This window comes from Acromyrmex echinatior, chromosome 8, assembly GCF_024713525.1.
Source record: "Acromyrmex echinatior isolate Ae372 chromosome 8, ASM2471352v2, whole genome shotgun sequence".
Taxonomy (NCBI): domain Eukaryota; kingdom Metazoa; phylum Arthropoda; class Insecta; order Hymenoptera; family Formicidae; genus Acromyrmex; species Acromyrmex echinatior.
The window spans coordinates 7,073,865-7,096,555 of NC_141859.1; the positions used below are offsets into that span (position 1 = coordinate 7,073,865).

The 22,691-nt window shown below is 34.9% G+C and overlaps 4 protein-coding genes across 14 annotated transcripts in view; 3 read left to right on the forward strand and 1 right to left on the reverse strand.

The window, feature by feature from the left end:
- Window positions 1-1,646, forward strand: part of LOC105142969 (uncharacterized) — a 125,934-nt gene extending 124,288 nt beyond the window's left edge. For all 5 annotated transcript variants that reach the window (XR_015545926.1, XR_015545927.1, XR_015545928.1 and 2 more), the window contains one exon: window positions 1,137-1,646. Coding sequence is in view for 1 of the 5 variants with exons in the window: in XM_087408679.1 (XP_087264805.1) it covers window positions 1,137-1,423 (287 nt within the window). In the remaining 4 variants the exon portion in view is untranslated. The remainder of the gene's footprint in view (window positions 1-1,136) is intronic.
- Window positions 1,647-2,776: 1,130 nt separating this feature from the next.
- On the reverse strand, window positions 2,777-4,105 carry LOC147908718 (uncharacterized). Of its 3 annotated transcripts, XM_087408683.1 has the most exons (4): window positions 4,004-4,105; window positions 3,790-3,919; window positions 3,576-3,682; window positions 2,777-3,382 (listed from the first exon to the last, which is right to left on the reverse strand). In XM_087408683.1, exons 2-4 carry the CDS (start codon window positions 3,792-3,794, stop codon window positions 3,312-3,314), a joined length of 183 nt encoding a protein of 60 aa, XP_087264809.1. In that variant the 5' UTR covers window positions 3,795-3,919; window positions 4,004-4,105; the 3' UTR covers window positions 2,777-3,311. The 3 variants fall into 3 exon arrangements, with proteins under 3 accessions (XP_087264809.1, XP_087264808.1, XP_087264807.1); XM_087408682.1 differs by lacking the exon at window positions 4,004-4,105 and having other exon boundaries at window positions 3,790-3,997; XM_087408681.1 differs by lacking the exon at window positions 4,004-4,105 and having other exon boundaries at window positions 3,576-3,997.
- A 2,021-nt stretch (window positions 4,106-6,126) lies between these two features.
- coro (protein coronin) lies at window positions 6,127-13,022 on the forward strand. Of its 3 annotated transcripts, none has more exons than XM_011050911.2 (6): window positions 6,127-6,286; window positions 8,528-8,738; window positions 9,118-9,599; window positions 11,537-11,915; window positions 12,009-12,251; window positions 12,350-13,022. In XM_011050911.2, the coding sequence occupies exons 2-6, from the start codon at window positions 8,541-8,543 to the stop codon at window positions 12,539-12,541; spliced, it is 1,494 nt and encodes a 497-aa protein (XP_011049213.1). In that variant the 5' UTR covers window positions 6,127-6,286; window positions 8,528-8,540; the 3' UTR covers window positions 12,542-13,022. The 3 variants fall into 3 exon arrangements, with proteins under 3 accessions (XP_011049213.1, XP_087264803.1, XP_087264804.1); XM_087408677.1 differs by having other exon boundaries at window positions 6,139-6,473; XM_087408678.1 differs by having other exon boundaries at window positions 6,139-6,286; window positions 8,533-8,738.
- A 968-nt stretch (window positions 13,023-13,990) lies between these two features.
- Gpo1 (glycerophosphate oxidase 1) lies at window positions 13,991-21,868 on the forward strand. Of its 3 annotated transcripts, none has more exons than XM_011050909.2 (12): window positions 13,991-14,180; window positions 16,142-16,265; window positions 16,789-16,945; window positions 17,019-17,241; window positions 17,321-17,484; window positions 17,575-17,687; window positions 17,753-17,946; window positions 18,470-18,858; window positions 18,918-19,168; window positions 19,581-19,928; window positions 20,032-20,130; window positions 20,635-21,868. In XM_011050909.2, exons 2-12 carry the CDS (start codon window positions 16,179-16,181, stop codon window positions 20,767-20,769), a joined length of 2,160 nt encoding a protein of 719 aa, XP_011049211.1. In that variant the 5' UTR covers window positions 13,991-14,180; window positions 16,142-16,178; the 3' UTR covers window positions 20,770-21,868. The 3 variants fall into 3 exon arrangements, with proteins under 3 accessions (XP_011049211.1, XP_011049210.1, XP_011049209.1); XM_011050908.2 differs by lacking the exon at window positions 20,032-20,130 and adding an exon at window positions 20,177-20,278 and having other exon boundaries at window positions 13,992-14,149; XM_011050907.2 differs by lacking the exon at window positions 20,032-20,130 and adding an exon at window positions 20,177-20,278 and having other exon boundaries at window positions 13,993-14,180.
- Window positions 21,869-22,691: the final 823 nt, after the last annotated feature.

The window sequence follows — 22,691 nt, forward strand, 5'->3', positions numbered from 1 at the left end:
TTACTTGAAATTGAAAATTCAAGAAAAGACAGTAACGCTGATTGACGCTGAAAACAAAAATTAAATTTTCATTGCTGTTTAATAATTATTGTAAAGTGTAAAATATTCGTAATATAAAATAAATAATAAGAAAGACAACGAAGTTGTATCACAATGAAGTGTAATAATTATTTACGCAGAGTGTGACATTTAAATTAATTAATTTTATTAGTATGATCGGGAAACATTATTGGGCGAATAAAAAGAAAACTGATGAAATCCAGGAGAGACTGCGTTACATGCATAAACTCCCCGGGGCCTTTGAAACGAACGAAGGAACGGTCTTGCAATTACGCGTTGACGCAATAGGTGCGAGGGGCACACCACGCGTTCCAGGTTCTCGCTTTCTCTCATCTTCCGAACGATCGAGCGGCTGGAATACGTTCGATTTATCGAACGGAGACGGAATGAAGGACCTTGATCCTTCCCCACGACACCGATCTCACCGTTTTCCCTTCCTTTCTCCATTATTATTATTTTTTTCTTCCTCGCTCGTCATTCGAAGCGCGCGATGATGGACGTTGCTCGGTTTTTCTCCAAGCTATGAACGTATTACATAAGGCGGGGTTAACAATAAAATTCTCGATTTCCACAGCCTGGTGAACCGCGTCGAATCGCTGAGATACGCGTACGGATACGAACAACGTGCTCGTTTCTGTGGTTGTACGCGACTCGTAGCGTTCGCCAAAGAAGAAAAAAACGAACGCGCTGCAAAACCACATAGACAGCACTTCCGTCCGAGAATATATGTGTTACGTCTTGTTTGTGGTTGTGTCCATTTTTCTAGAAAGAAAAATAGGCGAGGGAGTGTCCTCGACTTCTCGCGGTCCAGGCAAGATTTGACAATGCGATGCAGTGTTCTATTCCGCTGTGATGTTTCAAATTCTTGAAGTATTCTCTTCTCCTTCCAAAACTTAGCAACGCAACTCTTTTTCGCCTATTTTCTGATTTCAGACGCAGATGATATAAATTAAAAATTTTGACCGAAATAAAAAAATCTTCAAGGTTTCGTTTTGATTCGATTTTTTTTTTCTTGCCTTTTAAAAGGAGGATCTTCGATTTGTATTTCTAATAATTCTGTCTTTCTTCCATTAAAGATGCAGGAGATGGATCAGGCGGGGTCGCGGGACACGGGCCTGATTGTCTGTCCATCGCAAACGGGGCACAGGCAGCACACGTAACAGGCACGCCGAACGTGTACCGGATGGATCGCTCCGTGTTCCAAGTATTACAAGAGCGATCTCCTGCGTGTCAAGACTGTCGATGCGGCAAGAGGCCGTGCGCGGGGCACACGTCCTCTTCTTCGTGTGACACCTTCTTCGCCAGGAACGCCAGGGTGTGGCGCCAGAACCCGAAGAACGACCTTAGACACGACCTCGTCTGAGACTTACAAAAGCCGTGTCGCACCTTAGGTTTTTGGCAGCTGATGAACAAGTATCCTGCACGGGAGGATAAAAGCTTATTCCATTTGTTATTGATTGCCGATCGATCTGCCACAGATTGTGCAAATGCATAAAAAGCAATCGCCATATGTCTTTTTAAAATATTCTCTATAACTGTCATACTTTTCTATTGTTGACATTAAATCGATCATACTACAATATAATGTAATATATTAGGTGTTGGAATTAATTCGTAGCGTTTTACAAGTGATGGGAAGTACTTTCATTAATGTATTTTTTAATGCTCATGTGAAATAAATAACATTCTTTCATTAAAAAACGCTACGAATTAATTCCAACACCTAATAATAAAAAAAAATAGGATAAAATCTATAATTTCCTCATTATTTATAGCAATTGTAATAACAATATAAAATATTCTGTTCCATTTTTTAAAGATCTTACTTCAGATAAAATTAATTTCAAAAAATAATTTTCCCTTTAATGTAGTCACTTTTCGAGAATGTCAGAAATAATCGTTATAAATTGTAAAATTTATCTAAATCTTCTGAAAACAATTGCGATTTCAAATCGATCATATCATAATACAAAAAAATAGTCATTTTATTATTGATAGCAACTAAAATAACGATATAAAATATTTTGTTTCATTTTTTAAAGATCTTACAAAATGAATTTCAATAAATAATTTTCTCTTGACTTTTTAGTATTCATGACTTTTCGAAAATATTGGAATTCCAACAATAGCTATACGTTGTTAAAAAATTTATCTGAATTTTTTAAAAATAATTACGATTCCAATTTTTATAATAACTATTTAACAAATTAATTCTACGGATGATCTGTTGAAATTGAACTGAAAGATATGATCTTCGGATAATTTCAGTTTCCAAATACCATTGAATGTATGTACTTCGATATTCGCAATTTTGATACGTTTCGGGTCGCGTAGGTGATCGATCCGCGTTGAGACTCGCGGTGGGTACACAAGTTTATATCGCTACGCAATGGCCAGCGTGTCCTGTAAGTGTATCGTCGAGTACGTAACAGGAAGTAACGCGGTGCGAATATTAACGAGCGGGCGCGCACCACGAAAGCGTTTACGGCTCTCCGCGCTGCACGCGCGCCTTTGTATTTTGCAACACGTGCAATACGTGTGTGCGCGCGCGCGCACGCACGCATTGATGTTTCACATCGCATCAGCCTCAATAGTGTTTCGCGGAATAGAAGCAAATAATACGCTTCACTTCACATCTCAAAATCGTGAAAAAATCAAAAAATTTAATGATAGGAAATAAAAAATTTTATATTTGAAAAGAAACTAGTCCCCAATATTTTGTATACATAAAACAAGATATATTTGTTGCTTTTTTATCATTTTGAAGCTTGGAATAAAGTATCTTGTATATTTTAAAGTAATATAAGTATTGACAACTTACACCCAATAAGAGGCTATCATATAATATTTGAATGGCAAAGGTATTACATAAAGGTAGAAAATTTTTTGCTTTAATCTCTTTCTCTCTTGCATTTATAATTTAATTTAAAATTTATAGAGAAGATACGAAAATAATTATATAAAACAAAATACATTTTTAATATATAAAGTTAATAATACAATAACTTTTCAGGAAACATTTAATATTCAAAATTAGTTTAGATATCAGTGTTTAATTAAAAGTAAATATTCTCAATATCATCATATTTGTGAAAGACTCAATAGACTACACAGACAAAACTTGAGATAAAGACCATAAGTGAGGAAAAAACATGATAAAATATACATATTATTTTCACATCACACTCACATTTTTATGTGTAATTGCTACAAAATACCGTGGCCTTATGTTTGCTTAAATAAGTTATTTCTCAGCTGCGTTTAAATTTATCTTGGAAGGGTGGCAAGTCGAAAATCCTGGCTGTACCAAGGAGTACTAACACTGGAAACAAAATTATTGTATATAAACACATTGAGTAAAGATTCATGAATATTGATATTTTTTATTAGAGAGAGAGTAAAATATTTTTTATTAGTAAAATTTATTTATTATTACTTGAGTACAAAGTGCGTTCTGCTTCTAATAAAGCAGAATAAAGTCACAAAGCAATATTATGCTACTCAAACCGACGTACCAGAGGCAACCGAGCACATTGCTGCTTTTCCTATTTGCTTTTGGTACTGTTTGGAATGGTGACAGACATATAAACCGGCAGCGACAAGACCGCTACCGCTCAGCAGTCTGCATTCGAAACAATCGCGATTTCTGTTGCTGATCATACTGTTTACTGTGTGAATGTTGGTCATATCTCGATCTTAGACACGATTTACGAAAGTAATAAAAGTTACCGCATACGACGAAACGACTTTTCAAAGAGGTTAGAATAGGAATCGTGCGACGTCTCACCAGCTGTATAGATACTTATCTTCAGTCTTCACTTGGCTTGTCAATTACTCAATCATCGACGTAATTGTATATCTAGAAACGAAAACTTCACTTGGACAAAATTGTCGAAGCGTCTCTTTTTTCATGCATTTTGAACACATTAAAGTATATACTTACTGACATTCGAGAAACAAATTTCGTTACTAGATGTCGTATGTGTTCCAAAACCGTCAAGAAAGATCCCTTTTACATCGAGCTGTGCAGTAGCATTCTAGGCATTTTAGTTTTATATGTATAATATTGTATTATTAAAGACTTAAGTTAAGAGCTCTGCACAATGAAAGGAACAGAGAACAGAGAATAAGAATTTCAACCTATCAGAAACTGTGTATTCCACAACACATGATTTCTGATAGGTTGAAATTTTTATTCTCTGTTCTTTGTTCCCTGTTCCGTTTATTGTGCGGAGCCCTTTAGAGAGAGAAAATCTGAAAGTGGACGTCCCGGTCTTTTTTTGTACCAAATCTAATAGGGTAGTGTCCATCTTTTCATAGTTTTCTTTCATGTTATTACGTGGGCTATATCACTAATAAGATACTATTAAAGACCGTTAACCCTGGACAAATTTTCATCCATGCAAAAAAGACCTGGAAATAATTGGAGAACGCTGATATTATCAACAATTAATATAAATTGGTGATTATTAATATAAATAATTGGATAATATATCATTAAATTGATGATTTTTTATTATATAAAGGAATGTCCACTCCACGTTTCTCTCTAGTAATTATATCAACGACAAGTCGATAATTATATCCATGTAGCGCCATCTCTACATCATGTGTATAACTAATTCTTAAGATCAAACTACATTATCCATGTTAAAAGTCAATCCGAAATTCGCGAAATACAGCTATTCAACTTCCAGTTTTTTTATGTAAATAGCTACACTATGTTTAGAAGATACTGGCTTGCGCACGCGGTTGCTAGTTATTTTATCACATATCACGCTATTTGTAATCGCATTCTGATTGATTGATTCGCCTTAAGGTGCCTTTTCATGCTGACGTTCAACGCTCATTTTCAGCGTCAATATAGATCATGATATAGTGATCAAAATTGACGCTTGATATTCATCAATTTCTATCACGTGACTTATCTTAATGCCGAAAATGAGCATCGAGCGTCAGCATGAAAAGGCACCTTTTATGCACTATGTGTTATGGCACATTGAACGCGGAAACGTTTGCCGCGCGGCAAAATGTGATGCGGTAGCCAATAAGCTTACAGCTCCTAATGTGTTCATTGGTTACTGCGTCTTATTTTACTGCGTGGCAAGGTTCTCTCTCGCACAATTTCGTTGAAAAATGGTGGTCACTTCAGGTGGTAAGATTCTGATTAGAGGGTCTCTATTTTGCATAACGCATAACACATAGTGTATAAGAGAATCAACCAATCAGAATCTTTTCTTTTCTTCCATTTCGTGGATAAGAGGAGTGATTTTTAATTGGTTGATTTTCTTATACACTTTATGCAGTATGTAAAAGTCTGTGCTGCGCTTTTATTTGTTATGTGAAAGGCTTTAAGACTGTAGTCTACGTGATGCTTTGAAGTATTCTTTCATTGATTAGTTAGTAAAATTCTTTCTTCTGATTGGTCAATAAAAGCTTCGAAGTATTTCTAGCGCCAAGTGAACCACCCTTTATATTTGATATGGCCTTATTTGATTTACACTGAACTATCTTATAACGGATTAGGTTAGGTAACATACTTGATACTTCAGCTTTCGAGATATAAAACCTTTAATTTTAACTGAAGTTAATGAGTGATGAGTTTAAGGGCCACTTTATACGTAATGTCGATTAGTCCATTGGAATTGGCCAATCGCATTTATCATTTCGTTTGACGGTAGATGCGATTGGCCAATTCCATTGGACTAATCGGCCGATTAAGTTAATTACTTTCATAAAGTGACCTTAATATACGATTTGAAACGAATCAAGCGTTTAATATTTCCCTAGTTTTTCTTTTACGTTTCTTTATATGCATGTTGGACTAATCATATGATATTTGAGAAATCATAAATATAAAGGAATGATCGCACATGAAGGCATAACAAAAAATATGTAGAAAATGGTAAAATAAGAAAAAAATTTCCTTTTTTTTATTATCCGCAATGGTTGGCGCACTGTGGCGCTTCGGGCGTGAAAAGTTGGCGAGTCTGTATTTCAGAAACCTGGCAACCCTGCTTTGAATAGTGTTCTCACAAACTGCGAGGTCGAGAATCGGCGTTCGTGTCGTCGTCAGCGCTCGTGGAGGTTAGCGGCGGGGAGAAGAGTCCACTTCCAAAAGCGTGCATCTTCGACTGTCACAGCGGGAGAGGGAGAATCAGTTCGCAAGTTCTGCTCGTACGCGCGTGTAATATAGTGGTGGTGCGCGGCGCAAAATTCGCCAGAGGTATCGACCCTCCCTCGTGATATAACGATAATTCCTCCAATTAACGAGAAAACATTTTCAATTAAAACCATCCAAAGAATGAAATAAAATTGCAAACGAGATGGACGGGTCTATGTGAGAGAGAGAAAGAGCGAGAGACAGAAAAAGAGAGAAAAAGGAAAACAAAAGAAGAGCGAAAGAAAGACCGGTGCGAACACAGCATTGCTAAACTCGCCGGGGGTGACTGTTCGATTCGGCGGGGTGCGCGTTTCCAAATAAGGTGTTCCCGATTGCCTTGCGGGAGTTGTCTGTTTTTCCACAGCGCTGCTCTCCTTCAACGAACCGCACATCGCACATTCGCGCGATATATTCCCGTGATGTGTGGCGGGAATACGAATCTCGTTATTTCGCTCTTCGTTCTATCGTGCTTTTTTTTTTTCTATTCTGCTTCTTTTCTTTCGATCGTTCAACGCCGGTGATTAACCATCTTGTAAATACATTTCCGGCGCGAGATATCGTACTACGATCTTCCTTCTATCGTATTTTTTTCCATTTTGTTTTTTTTGTTTCTTTTGATCGTTCAATGCCGCGCGGTGACTAACCACCTTGAAAATGCATTCCGGTATAAGATATCGCGTTGCGATAACGCGGTTGGATAATGATAACCGCAAGCAGTTCTTATCGCCCGCCGTTTTCCGTTGGACGCGAGTCAGATGAAAGCGTTGAGAAAAAAAAAAGAAACAAACAGACTATTTTCTTATAGCTGCATTAAAACCAGTATTCATAGTCGATTCTTATACATATTTCAGTACAGTTAAGATATTATAAATCTATTGCAAAGCCATGTATATTATGTATAGTATTCTAATTAAAATATTACTTAAGACGGTCTTAAAAAAAAGAACCGATTATCGATCTTAATAAATCGCACCCTTATTTGTATTTAGAGTATTGTATATGTTAAAGATATTCGGCAAAAGCAAAAAGAAAAATTCTAACACATTCAATGCAACAAAAGACAAACCTAATATAAGTTAATATGTTTTCTAATATTAAAGCTCGATTCAATTCAAGCATTAATGTAAGATTAACTCTAATCTCGGTTCAATAAACTCTTTTTTTAATTCTAAGAATTAAGAAAAAACAAACAGTAAAGTTAAACCAAGATTAAAGTTAATCTTACACTGGTGGGAATCGGAACGTTCCTATATCGATGCCAAGACTTAACTTTAATCTTAGTTTATAATTTACTTTTTCTAATTCTAAGAATTAGAAGAGGATAAAGAATAAATTAAATCGAGATTAATCTATATTGGTAGAAACAATTGTCGACACACACAAACACAAACATTTTATCTTTCTCGGGATTTAATGTGTAGCAGACAGCCTAGAATGACATTTGTATCGTCTTAAATTGTCACGAATGAAAAGCATCCATAATCGGGAGAGGGGAGGTGGGGGAAACTGCAATCAGGAGAATCAGCCGCGATTTTCGAATCCTTCGCTCCGTTCGACATTCGAGAGAATCGAGAGACATGATGAAGAATTGAAGATCTCCCATGAGTGTTCGCGTGCCGCGCGAGTAGGTCAGGCTGGTCAGGACGAGAATGACACATATGCAAAGAGCGTATTATTTCGAATCACATTCGTGAATCACGATCTCTCGCGCGCTCTCTTTCGCTCTCTTTCTCATTCTCGTTCGGGCGCGGCCGCGCTCGCGCGACCCCGTCTATTTCGGTGAATCGAAATCATTTTTCGATGCACCATGTAAGGAGCGCGGGAAGCGCTCTCTCTCTTTCTCTCTCTCTCTCTCTCTCTCTCTTTCTTTCTCTCTTCCTCTCTTCATCCGTTCGTCGCAATAATCGGCAAAGCTCGCAAAACTGTTCATTACGCATGCCGCGGCGGTCGCGTCGAACACGTAGATGCAAAGCGACCGAGCATTCGAAATATATTCTTATTGCAGTCGTGTCCGTTTGTGTACGACACTGCACAAGAAGACAGAAAGAGAAAGAAGGAGAGAGAGAGAGAGAGAGAGATGGAGTGAGAGTGGGAAATCTATTTATAAAGAGCGGGGATGTTTCACGCGACGCCCACGCCCGTGTCGCGGACGCGTGTACGACGATAATTTATTAAAAATAATCGCGGCAGAAAAGACCGGCGCACGTCGGCGACCCCCGCGGAGACCGCTCCATCTCGCCCGGCCCGTTCTCTCTTTCTCTCTCTATCACAGTCTCACCGTTGTCTCCGCTCCGTTGATTGTAGAGCAGGTGCAGACATGTCTTTCCGCGTGGTGCGCACCAGCAAGTTCCGCCACGTGTACGGAACTCCGCTGAAGCGCGAGCAATGCTACGACAACATCAGGGTGTCCAAGTCGTCGTGGGATTCGACCTTCTGCACCGTGAATCCCAAGTTTCTCGCCATCATTGTGGAATCGGCAGGCGGCGGTGCCTTCATCGTCCTGCCGCACAACAAGGTGAGCTTTCTTTACTTTTTTTCATATTTTTTTGTCCCTTTAGGTCTGTTTTTATAGCTTTTATAGCTGTACACACTTTGTACTTAAAGTAAAGTAGATATATGTTTGATATTTGACAAAAGCGAGAAAGTCTAGTGCATAGACCTCAATGCAATAAAAAGATAGACCTCTTTACATTTATGCCTGCCCCAATTTCGTCGTCGAGTTTCTCCCTTTTCATTGGCTAACGCAGTTGGATTGGCATGTCGTGTATATGTGTTATTACAATGACAACAGCAGTAATGACATAGGTTTTCAAATGACAGTTTGCAATATCCGTTTCAAGTTCCTTGGCCACACCATAATTGGTAGCTGATCTCTATTGTTGAAACATTTGTAGGTAGGAAGAATACCGGCGGACTATCCTTTAGTAGGTGGACACAAGGGACCTGTATTAGACATCGCTTGGTGCCCTCATAATGATAATGTCATAGCCTCCGGTTCCGAGGACTGTGTTGTCAAAGTATGGCAGATACCCGACGGGGGTATTTCCAGGACATTGACCGAGTCGATAGTAGATCTGCAACTGCATCAACGCAGAGTCGGTCTAGTGCTATGGCATCCCTCTGCGTTAAACGTGCTGCTCACAGCCGGTTCGGACAATCTTGTTATTATTTGGAACGTCGGGACGGGAGAAGCTCTGATGCGCATCGACTGCCATCCAGACGTGGTTTATTCCGCATGCTGGAACTGGGATGGATCTCGATTAGTCACTACGTGCAAAGATAAAAAAATTAGAATCCTAAATCCGAGGTCGGGAGAAATATTGGAAGAAGCTATAGCGCATGAGGGAAGCAAGGCAACGCGTGCCATCTTTCTTAGGTACGTACTCCATGTATTTTATTTTTTCAAAGCATTTTAGCTTTTTTTTATTGCTATATATTATTCACATGTATTATATAAAAAAATCAGACTGATGCAACATGGAAAAGAGTAAGAAATATAGGAAAATATAGATATATTTGCAAAACAGATTAAATTCTAATCTAAATGTTTTTATCAATGGTAGTTCAACTTTAATTTCGATTTAACTATTAATCTTTTTCTAGTTTCAAGAATTAGAAAAACATGAAGAATAAGTTAAACCGAGATTAAATTAATCTACATTAGTGGAAACAAGCATAATTCTTGAAATATAGAAACAGCAAATAGAGAAAATATAATTTTCCTAAAAAGCTGTTTTTCTTAAAGATGGATATAATTTCTAATTGCATCAGTCTTATTTCAAATATCACTCTAATAGGTATGTTATTATATAATATTATATTTTTTAATGTAAATATTTAAATACGTATTTAATTCTAAAATTCTTATTTCTTTCCACTTTCTAATCAAAAGACGTTTAATTTAAATGCACTATTAACATGACTCAACATTGAAAATGACCAAAAAAACATTATTTTACGATTATTTTTCTAACGTCTTTACATATATGATATATAATTCAGAATGCTATACTGTCGATACTTTAAATATAAAAATAACCGATTTTTATGGCTATGATTTTGTAAGAGGAAGAGTGTATTAAACTAACGAGTGAATTTGCATGAGAGAGTGTGGATGTAGATAAATATTAAATAAAAAGGAATGTGTGAATAATATTATACAATATAATTGTACAAAGTTGCAACTTTTTTACTTTTTATATTAGGTACTTTTTTTATATTAGGTACTTGAATTTAAACGTTCATAAGAGAACAAGTGTAAAATGTGTTTATAAAACATAATCATCAAATGGAATACATCCACCTTTTTACACAAATATATATTAGTAATAATTCAATATAAATAATCTATGTGTTGGTAGAAATTGTTTAGAGAGAATTTTTTCTTAGATATAGCCACAATATTGGAGCTCTTCCTTTCTATATTGTTATTCCTATTTTGTCTTTTCTTTTTGTGATACCATTTTCGACTAACTTGACGTGACTATATATATTCGCGTCGACATGTACACGATACTTTTCGGTGCTTTTGTCCACGAGTGTTAGAGTTTATAAGACAAACATGTTAGCGTACGTAAAGGTACACTTGTTTTTATCATCTTGTATTTCCGGTTTGTGTAGTGCAAGATTCTGATAATTTTTAATGGAAAGATCACCAGACTGAATTTTCGACAATGACGAAGATGCCAACTTAATATATACGAATGTCAAGATGTGCTCTGTAATTCTTCATAAATATTCCAGTAAGTATTGTGCACCAAGTTATTAATTTAAACTGTAATTGTAAATGTTAGAATGCTTAAAAATAATTATGTAAGTTACAACGAATATCAATTTCGTTAGAAATGTCTTTATAAAATAATATAATGATAATTATTGTTTACGCTTGTAAAAGAAAGGATTCACCAGTACTTGTACAAGTTTACGCAAGCAAAGTATTGTATATACGTAATTTGTGTATTATAATTGTATTTCTTATATTGCAATATGTGTTTTGTGGTAAGACAACGTTCATGAAAGATATTTATGTAAAATATTGTAAAAACGATAAGCTCTACGTAATGAGGTGGTAATAAGGTGGATGTAATAAAAGAGTTTTGATGATTAATTTCTGTATGTAAAATATTATAATAAGATATTACAAAGTAATGCAATATATTTTCTATCATAATATATATGTATTATGTATAATGTATATACTGTATATATGTAAAAAAATGAATACGTTAGATAACAAAAAAAGGCTACCGCATTAGATATTGGTGAAATCTTTGTGCATACTGATTGAGAGAATTATTTGTATTATATTTTCAGGGGTGGCTTGATCTTTACGACGGGTTTTAGTAAAATGTCGGAAAGACAATATTCATTACGAGCTCCCGACATGTTGGGCGAGCCTATTGTTATGGTAGAGTTAGATACGAGCAATGGAGTTATGTTCCCTCTATATGATCCCGATACAAATTTAGTATACCTGTGTGGCAAGGGTGATTCTGTGATCCGATACTTCGAAATTACGCCCGAACCACCATTTGTTCATTACATCAATACTTTTCAAACTCCCGATCCTCAACGAGGTATAGGAATGATGCCAAAACGGGGCTGTGACGTTAATAGCTGTGAAATAACCAGATTCTATCGATTAAACAATTCGGGCTTTTGCCAAGTAGTATCTATGACAGTGCCGAGAAAGGTGAGAAAGCATTACTTCAATTTGGAAGTAGAAATCAAAAAAATTGGAAAATTCGATTGGAGAAATAACGATTGCTATATAATTGTGTTTCAGTCTGAGCTCTTCCAAGAAGATTTATATCCCGATACTGCCGGTGATACTGCCGCGATCTCGGCAGAAGAATGGGAGGGTGGTACTGACGCAGAACCTATATTGATATCCCTCAGGGATGGCTATCAGCCGTCCGTCTCTAAGAATGAACTTAAAGTACAAAAGAAATCCAATATATTGAGTAAAGGCGCGAAGGTCGCATCTAATGCTGCGCAAAACGCTACGGAAGTTTCACCTGGAGTTTGCGTATGTATCGGAAATTAATTTTCTCTGTTTTTTTTTTTTTTTTTTTTGATCGAGCCAAATGAAAACTATAAATAAAACTAAATTCTTTACGATTACAGGAAGAATTATTAAAGGAATGCAGAGAAGAAATAAGAAAATTAAAAGCAGTCATCGTTAAACACGAGGGAAGGATACGAGTGCTGGAGTCGGCGGTCGCTCTTCAAATGAAAGAGGAAGAGAGGAAAGAGAGGAAGGAAAAGTCAGCGTCTCCCGACGTTGGTAAAGAGACACTTGCTTCCGATGAGGTGTAGAAACACCGACTTTTGTCCCCGACAACTCCGGCGTGACGTTGTACTTCTAACGAGAATATTTTTCACTAATATATCGTCTAATAAGAATGATCGTATATTTTGATATAACAACTTGTGTAAATAGTAGGTTTTTAGCGACGCCATGTGCCCCTGACTCTCTGCAACGATCTTTGCTATTTATTGTACATCCATTCATCGTACATTCTCTGCATTTGTATTTTGTTTACATGTTTTACTATTACATATATATATATATATATATATGTGTATATATATATATAATATATATATTTTACAGGCGTATAGCCATACATGACAATGTATGTCCCTAGAGTTAAGTTTTCGATCGATATAATACACCCAGCGTACGAGACTTTTATGTATATGAACCTTTATACGAATGATAATTCGTGACATACGCGAGTGCCTAACTTGTACAGATATTTGCTGTTAAATAACAAAGAGTATTATTTTGTTTCAACGTGATATGTATTTATGCGATATTGCGAACCTGTAGGTGACTTTAATTAACTTGATCGATGATTAATTCAACCGGCAGAATTGCTTCGAGCAAAATTTCCAATCACCCTTGAAAGTTTTTCTTAGAATTCTTTATATAATTTTTCTGAAGTTTGCGTAGAATTTTATCATTTTTATATGTATACGTAAATTTTGAAATATTCTAAGATGTCTCGTATAATTTTCGAAAAAAGTTTAACAAATCTGAAATTGAAGGTATTTTTTTCAGAAATCTTTATATTTAAAATATGAAAATTTTCTAGAAATATAAGAAATTTTTTTCGTCGATATATAATATTTTTGTCTTCAATTTTTTTCCATGTATTAAATAATTCTACTCACATTCAACAAAATACAGATATTAGCAAATTAATCATTGATTAAGTTAATCGGAGTCTCATCGAAGTTATCCTTGTGCATATTTTTATCAAAGTAGAATTAACTTTAATCTTTTTTGCTAGTCTTGTATCTCTTTCCAATTCTAAGAATGTTCTATCAATATATAGATTAATTTCAATTTACTTTATTATTTTGTATATAATTTTTACAACTAGAAAAAAAATGCAAAATTAAATTGAGATTAAAATTAATCTATATATTGATAAAAATGAACATAGTTCTTAGAATTTCTCTTCTAAAAAAAGATAGTAAACTGAGATTCGAGTAATCTGCGTTGATAAAAACAGGCAAAAAAACTAATTTATATTGGAAAAAATTAACATAAAAAGATAAAGAATTTGATTTGGACATTATATGCCATCGTTCTTGACACGAGTTCCAATTGATCGACACAATGAATCAACATGTTCATAGATCGTTAATGAAGAGATCTCTACGTGAAAATCTGCTGCCGATACGACAGTTCATTAACTGACACTCTACCGGTCATCAACGGAAACGTGACAAACAATCGCTCTATAGCTATTATATTTTGATCGTCGAGTTGCAGCTCAGTCTGCTCAGTCGACATTGGTCGACATTGGCCGTCGGTTGTGGGTTTGTTTGGTGCGAGTATCTGCAGGCAGCTACTGGAAGAAAATTGAAGATAATGCGTCACGCGGAATCCTAGTGTCAGGCTACCCGTTTGGCGTGAGTGAAAATTGTATCCCTTTAGCTCACAGTAAGTATGTCATTCATCAAAAACCGGCTGCTAATTTAGACTCCGATTCCCCAATTGCCTTGCCATCTCGACATCAACTAGTAATGTCACTTTTTAACACTTTCCTAGCGAGCGATTTTCCTCCCGAATCCTCTCGAGACAGTTGACTTACATTCGATCACAAAAACGTTTGGAAACGACGACACTAAATCATGTCTTATAACATGAGAACCTCGAGACGAGAGTTGAATAACGCGTAAGATAATTAATGCGTTACGCATAATGGGGAATGCAAGTGACATTTCATTTGATACACTTGGCACGGGCATACTGCCGTGAGCGCTCGCAGGCGCTATTTTAGCCATATCTTGCGACATCCCGCCTAGCATTGTGTTCTCGTATTATGCGTTATGTACGCGCGTTTCAAGGTTTGCCTTGTGAGAGCTCCCTTTCCAAGACGAGCCCGAATCACCGGCTAAGCTCGACCGCCATCGAGCTCCGCGTGGAAAGATAAGAATTTCGTAACGATTATCTCCTGGAGACATGAATCATACCAATATATAAAATACCACATTGGTATTTTATTCCTTTTTTTCAGGTTGTGTGATTCATGCTTATAATATATAGAGATGAGATCAAGATTTAAAGATCAAGATAGCATCCCGCCAGACGATGACCAACTGTCGATACCCGGATTCCTATGCACGAGTCGATTACATGATTGTGCTGTATTTATCATCTTCCCAACCGCGTGGTCGTAATCACGTCGAATATCACGCAATCCCACATGTTTCAGTTTTTGGCATCTCAGGGTCATCAAACAGATCACTTGTCGTTATGCTAGTGATAATAATAATGAGTCTCACTTTGCGTCGCGGACATTTCACGACACAATGCACAATCTTTAAATTATTTATAGATTGCGTATGTTGAATGCGCAGCGTACAAGACTGTATAAAATGCCCCAGTTCAGGCCTTCCTCAACTGTTAAAAAAAAACAATTTTGCAACTATTATACAATTTTATATAATTTAATTTAATTGATTCTTGCTCTTAGTTCTTCATTGTACTGTTACATTAGAAATCAAAGGAGCAACCCAATCTCTTGAGTTAATAAACATTTTGTTATCTTTTACTTCTGTGTCAAAATGTAAATTCATTTCTGTGGGTAGTTTAAAGAAAACAATATTTATATTAAGTTAGTAAATAATAAAACTTGAGTCAAATTTGATACTTTAGGTATGATTAAAAATAACTCAAATTGAATATAATTTGACACTATAAATTTAATGTAGATCAAAATGTATAAACCAATTGTATCAAAAAATCTTACAACAGTTGCAAAGTTTTTTTTCTACTGAATGCAACCAATATTTTTAATTAATGTTTTGGCAATTGTAATATTAATTATTTCACTATGCTTTAGAATTATTCTTTATCTTTTTATTCCTAACTATTAAAAGCTGCTAAAAGAAAAAAAAATGGAGAGAAAGAATGTCTTTCATTGAGGTCACCGAGGTCGAATTGATTATCAAAAATCTCCACAAATATATTTTCATGTTTTTTAATTATAAATTCTTATTAAGTTTAATTTAAAATTTACAATTCAAAAGTTGAACTGAATGAGTATCACTTAAACAAAAACATCATCAGTATCTTGGATATTTTTCTTTTGTTTTTTAAAATTAAGATATTTTCTTTTTAGCATTTCATATTTTGTATTTGCTCCAACAAGCCTTTAACAGCATTTATTTCACATTTATATAAAAAAGAAAATTCAATCAATTTATTCCTCAGCCTTTTTTTATTTATGCCTTTGTTGCATATTTTTTAATAGTAATAAATTATATATTATATAATATATAGATAGAGAGGAAAGGGAGAGAGAGAGAGAGAGAGAGAGAAAGAGAGAGAGAGAGAGAATTATATCGCCTAGCTTTTGTATTCATAATTATATCATCATGCTCTTTTCTGAATTTCAGATTTCCTCGAGAAAATCAAGAGATCTAGTGATAGACGATGGCATCACTCAGGTGGTTTGTTGCTGGAGCAAGTGCTGTGGGTGCTGGTACCCTTACTTCATATTTCCTCTTGTCAGATACCACGGTCAGTATATAATGTAATCAGCTATGACATGATCATGAGATGCTTCAAGATGAGATCTAAGATGCTGAGACTCTTCAATGATCCCGCATGCACTTATTATTATCTATTACATAATGTGATGTGTCTTGTTTACATACCTGATATATCATATTAGGTGTAGTAAAAAGAAATCTATTATTTTTCCAATAGATGGCTTTAGTAATCTGTATCTCGTCTACGCGTGATTACTCATTTGATATAACAACGCTACAACTTGGAAAACAAAGTTTTCCAAAAAATAAATTTGAATGTTTTGAATCATTAAAATATTGCATTAATTTTAAAATTCAATTTTCGTATAATAATTGATTGTAAAGGAATAAACATATGCTTCTTTAAGAAGAAGTTTTTTCTTTTTTTCTTTAAGAATGTTGTTTTTTTTTTTCAAGCGATTAAAATAATGATTTTTTTTTAATTATGTGTTATAACAAATGACATATTAACTAAAAAATTAAATTAAATATATCTACATACTTGATTGTAGGTACACGCTGAAATGAAGTGGAAACCAAGACCGCCTCGAAGAACCTTGCCAACACGAGAAGATCAAATGAAAACTTTGAAATCGCAGGACTATGACGTTTTAATAATCGGAGGCGGTGCAACGGGAGCAGGATGTGCTCTGGATGCTTGCACACGAGGTACGATCGTAACTAAATCTCTTTTTTTTTTGCTTATTCTAGTAAAGCCATACACTTCCATTTCTTTTCGAAGGTCTAAAAACTGCATTAGTTGAAGCCGATGACTTTGCATCTGGCACATCATCCCGCAGCACAAAGTTAATTCATGGTGGCGTACGATATCTGCAGAAAGCGATCTTGCAAGTGGACATAGAGCAATATAGAATGGTGAAAGAAGCACTTCACGAACGTGCATCAATGCTGGAAAGCGCACCACATCTGGCACATCCATTGCCTATTATGCTGCCTGTTTACACGTATGTTTATGCATGAATGGAGTATAAACTTCTGATGTTACATGTTCTTTTTCACATATATTTCTACTACTTTTGTCAGGTGGTGGCAAATTCCTTATTACTGGTTTGGCATTAAGATGTACGATCTGGTAGCGGGTAGCAAAACCCTCAAATCATCATATTATTTGAGTAAATCGAACGCTCTGGAACTTTTTCCGATGCTGAAAGGCGACAAACTAACGGGAGCTATTGTCTATTATGACGGTAATTATCCTGCTATCTCTCTTTTTATCTCTTTTACAATTTTTACATAGCCGAGCTATCTATCTCTTAAATAAATGTGTTATTTAACAGGCCAACAAGATGATGCCAGAATGAATCTGGCCATTGCTCTAACAGCTTCGAGACACGGTGCAACAGTCGTAAATCATGTTAAAGTAGTCAATTTATTAAAGGGTCTCGACAAGGTAAGTGTCAGGTATTCGCAAAATATGAGAATATTTTATAAAAATAGCTTTCCCTGTCCGAAAAGGATGGCAAACGAGTCCTTGTGGGAGCTCATCTTAAAGATGAACTCACAGGAGAGGAATGGGATGTAAAGGCCAAGGCGATAATTAATGCGACTGGTCCCTTCACCGATCATATTAGAAAGATGGACGATCAAAGTGTCCAATCTATCTGCGCTCCGTCTTCCGGTGTTCACATAGTATTGCCAGGATATTACAGGTAAAAAGAACGATGTATTGCTAAAATAACATTAACTCTTTGGAGCTGACGTCAAAATCTATTACTGACATTGGATCTGTGAGATTCATTTAATATATGTTGATTAAAAGACACTAATTAATTTTAAACAAAATGACAACTGTAATTTATATTTAAAAAAAGAATGAATACTAAATTTATTTTAATAAGGCTAATTTAAATTTGTAAATGTAACATAAAGAAAATTTAATTGTTTAATATTTTTAACTTTTTTGGGTAAAATGGCAATTGCTGTAATAATAATAACAAATAATATAAGAATTCAAGAATTAAGAACTAATTTAAATTCATATATAATAATATATTTTGTTATCTTCATATTACTTCACGGAGAATGTGAATTATGTTTATTTATCAGAATCTTTTTTATCCGAACAATCTCTGCATAAAGAATTTAATAGATTCATTATCAGTTTCGGAGGATTAGTAGCATATTGTTGAATTCATTATAATCGATATACTAACGCTTCTTTAATATTTTCAGTCCTGAGCAAATGGGTCTACTCGATCCAGCAACGAGTGATGGTCGGGTGATTTTCTTTTTGCCATGGCAAAAGCAAACAATTGCAGGAACAACCGATTTGCCTTGCGAGGTAACACACAATCCTCGGCCTACGGAAGACGAGATCATGTTTATTCTGCAGGAAGTGAAAAATTACCTGAACCCAGACGTTGAGGTGCGCCGCGGAGACGTTCTTTCTGCCTGGAGCGGTATTAGGCCGCTTGTTTCCGACCCGAATAAACCGAATACGCAGTCACTCGCTAGGAATCACATCGTGCACGTCAGTCCTACGAATCTCGTCACGATAGCAGGCGGCAAATGGACGACTTACCGAGCGATGGCTCAAGAAACTATTGACGCGGCTATAAAAGGTATATTGGCAGAATTAAACGCAAAGTGTTATAAAAGATTCATAAATGTTCGTTTAAAGCTTGCGAGCTAAAACCAGAAAGACCCTGCCAGACGGATGGCTTTCTTCTGGAAGGCGCTCAGGGCTGGAGCCCCACAATGTACATTAGATTGGTGCAAGATTTCGGTCTGGAATGTGAGGTCGCGCAGCATTTGTCCAAGAGCTATGGAGATCGTGCATTTGCCGTAGCTAAAATGGCCTCGCTTACAGGGAAACGATGGCCTATTATTGGAAAGAAAATTCATCCGGAATTTCCATATATCGATGCTGAAGTAATTGTCTCTCTGAATTGTTCAAAGAATACTCCACTAATATATAGAATATCGAGTTCCGGTGAAATAAATTATTTTTTACATAACTTTTTCATGACTTATAATGTAGTGAACAGAATCTTATGTCTCCTAGACATAAGATTTAATAATGGATACCTTTTAGTTGTGATGTATTAAAGGTGTTTTATAAACACAAGTTTTATATTTTTGATACACCATAGTTCAATTATCCTTGTTATTAAGCGTTGTATATTATCTTGTTTTTATTGTATCTTTTGTTCACTATATTATAAGTTGCATTATATGTGAAAACTAAATCATTTCTGGGATCTCACTTTCCATATAATTAATGCAGAGTCTTTTCAAACTACAATTATGTCTTCTCGTAAAATATCTAAAATGTATATTTCAGATACGCTACGGTGTACGGGAATACGCTAGAACTGCGATCGACATGATTGCGCGTCGATTACGACTCGCTTTCCTAAATGTCCAAGCGGCTCAAGAAGCACTGCCGGGTATCATAGATATCATGGCCGAGGAATTGCATTGGTCAGCAGAGGAGAAGAAGAAGCAGCAGAGCGAGGCCAGCGAGTTTCTCGCTCAAGAGATGGGTCAGATGGTGAACCGTGCTTCTCGCGACAAGATTCCTATCAATCTCACCAAGGATGAGATCCAACTCTATATCAAGCGCTTCCGAATTATAGACAAAGATAAGAAAGGATATGTGTCTATCAATGACATTAGACGAGGATTAAAGGTTTGCATATATATATTTCGGCATCTCTCCGGTATCTCTGACATTTTTTTATCTGTTTTTGTTTTCTTTAATTATCGATATCCATTAACGTCGCCGTACGTAGGTATTAGGTATACATATGAACCAGGACGAGATGCACAGCTTGTTGAGTGAAATTGATGTTGCTTACAATGGCCAAATGGAATTGCCAGATTACTTGCAGGTAAATCATCAAACATATACTCAATGCATATTCTTTCTCTTCACAGCTCTTTGGAGATAAGGAAGTACCGGGTGAAGAACTTCACGAAATTCTGCGTGAAATCGACACCAATATGAACGGTCAAGTTGAATTGGATGAATATCTTCAGGTCTGTGACATTGCGCATAGTGCACACAGTCACAGTCGGATTTCTTTTCGCATACTTGTTTTTTCGTTATGCATTGTACAATGCAGTAGTTTTTTTAGAATGATTTCGTTTTTTTTTTTAACATGATTATGTGTAGTAATTCCCGATAATTTCTGAATTGACAGTGAAATCAGCAATTAGCAAAATTATCAGTTTGTTGTAATGCTTTGTGTTCTTTTTTTATATTTATATTGCATGCGTTATGATGTAATCAAAGTTATTTCATATTATTTTTTCGAATATTCTTTTAACATTTGCATAAATTATTTTTTATACTATATATACATGTATAAACTTGTATCATTTTTTATATACAGATGATGTCAGCTATAAAATCTGGTCATGTAGCATATTCACGTTTTGCGCGAATGGCTGAAATGGAAGAAGCACAACATGAAAAGGAAATACTCAAGAAACAAATAAGCGTCGAGAGATCAGGGGGAGGACTATAAAAAAGTCTACCCTTAGGAATTAGAATTTTGGAATATTTTAATTTCACATTGACAAGTTTTACTATCGCGTATTTATATCTAAGAATATCAATTTATACGATCGAAATGAAAAAAATCAAACAATCTCTTGTGAAATGAAACTCTATTACGAATAATATCTTTAAAAAAGTATATTATAATCTGCAAATGTCTTGTATCGAATAATTCGTAACATACGAGTTTGTGTACGCACGTCCGTCGCGTAGATTTTTATCGGTAAGTAATTGAAGTCAATACGATGAAATATTTTAATTTATACGTAGTTTTCACCATTTTGACTTGCACTATTTGTATGTAATATCTATATTATGTACAAAATGCAGCATGTACAATTGCATTCTTTCTATTTGTATATATAGTCAATGCCGATGCAACATACCTATAATAATTGTATTGTATATTCTTGTTAAATTGGAAAAAATTTTATTGCCTTAATTGAAATTCTAGTAGAGACCAGAAAAATATACAAACGACCAATAGAACACAAATTAAATCTAGAAACAATTAAATCTATTCGAGATAATCAGAATTCAGATTCATTTAATCAATTTTATTTATACTTTTTGTTGCTGCAACCAGAATATTTTTCTCATTGTAGGAGTATAATTTATGTAATGTTGGAACTTTAGCATTCTAAATTGCCTCGATTTATAGCATTACAATTGTATATTATATATTATTTAACTGTTCGCTTTCTCACCAGTACTAGACATTTATGTCCTGCAAAATTGTGAATATAGCGTTACTGTAAGATACGCTTGTAATACGTCATTATAAAGAAATTTTGTCAATCTGGTCTCTGAAACTAAACCGATAGTAGTGTGAACTACTATCTTTGTATCATTACTAATATATGCTAAAATTGTACAGATATATCGTGAGAAATCATCTAATGTATTATCACTGTAATATGACACAGTGATAGGCACTTGTAATTTATCATTATCATTATCATCATTATCATTATCATTATCATCATTATCATTATCATTATCATCATCATCATTATCATCATCATCATCATCATCATCATCATATCAATAAAATGGATAGCAAATAATTTGTAGTACTGTTTTTCCAATTCTTTTTTTCAAATGTTGGTAACGTGCTACAAATTATATCGCATATAGTCGACCGATCAACGTATTTCAAATAAATGTATGACGTATCGAGAAAAGAATTTCCTGATAACTTTATCGTCATGTGGTTAGGAAAGGAATTTTTTAAGAATAATCCTAGGTTTCGGAATTTCATTTTACCTGTACGAGGTTGGAATCTTTATGCAAGGACAGAGATAAGGCATCTTATCGCTTGACGAACACTTTTTCGTGTGACTTTCCTGAAAGAAACGCTTTAACGTAACTGGAACATATGGATTTTGAAGATTCTGAAATCCATTTCATTAATTTTTAATAGTAATGATTTGGAATAATTTTATGTTTCACAATCTGATTTTTCAGTTTTATTCTATTCATGTAGGATGTAGACTAATTATCGTACTGTAGCCCTCCATCAACAATTTTCATCCTTTATTCACAATTTGAGTCTTCGATTTTAGTACAGATTTTTGTATTGTTCCGAACTGTATAAAAAACTAAAAAAATTCTTGTATACTTGTGAAACCCTCAACTAGTTTTTAATATCATAAAGGTTAAATTTTATTAATTTTTTATAGATTTAAATTTATCTAAAACCTAAAAATTCATATAAAAATATGAATAATGATAAAAAATGACTGTGCTTTTAAAGTCCAATATATTTACGTTAAATTCAATTGTAATTTTTTTATATAATTTTTAAAAATTTTTAAACTTGGAAACTAATAACAAAAAAAATTCCTAAGATCTAATGTTCTTTCAGCATAACATAAAAATATATGATTC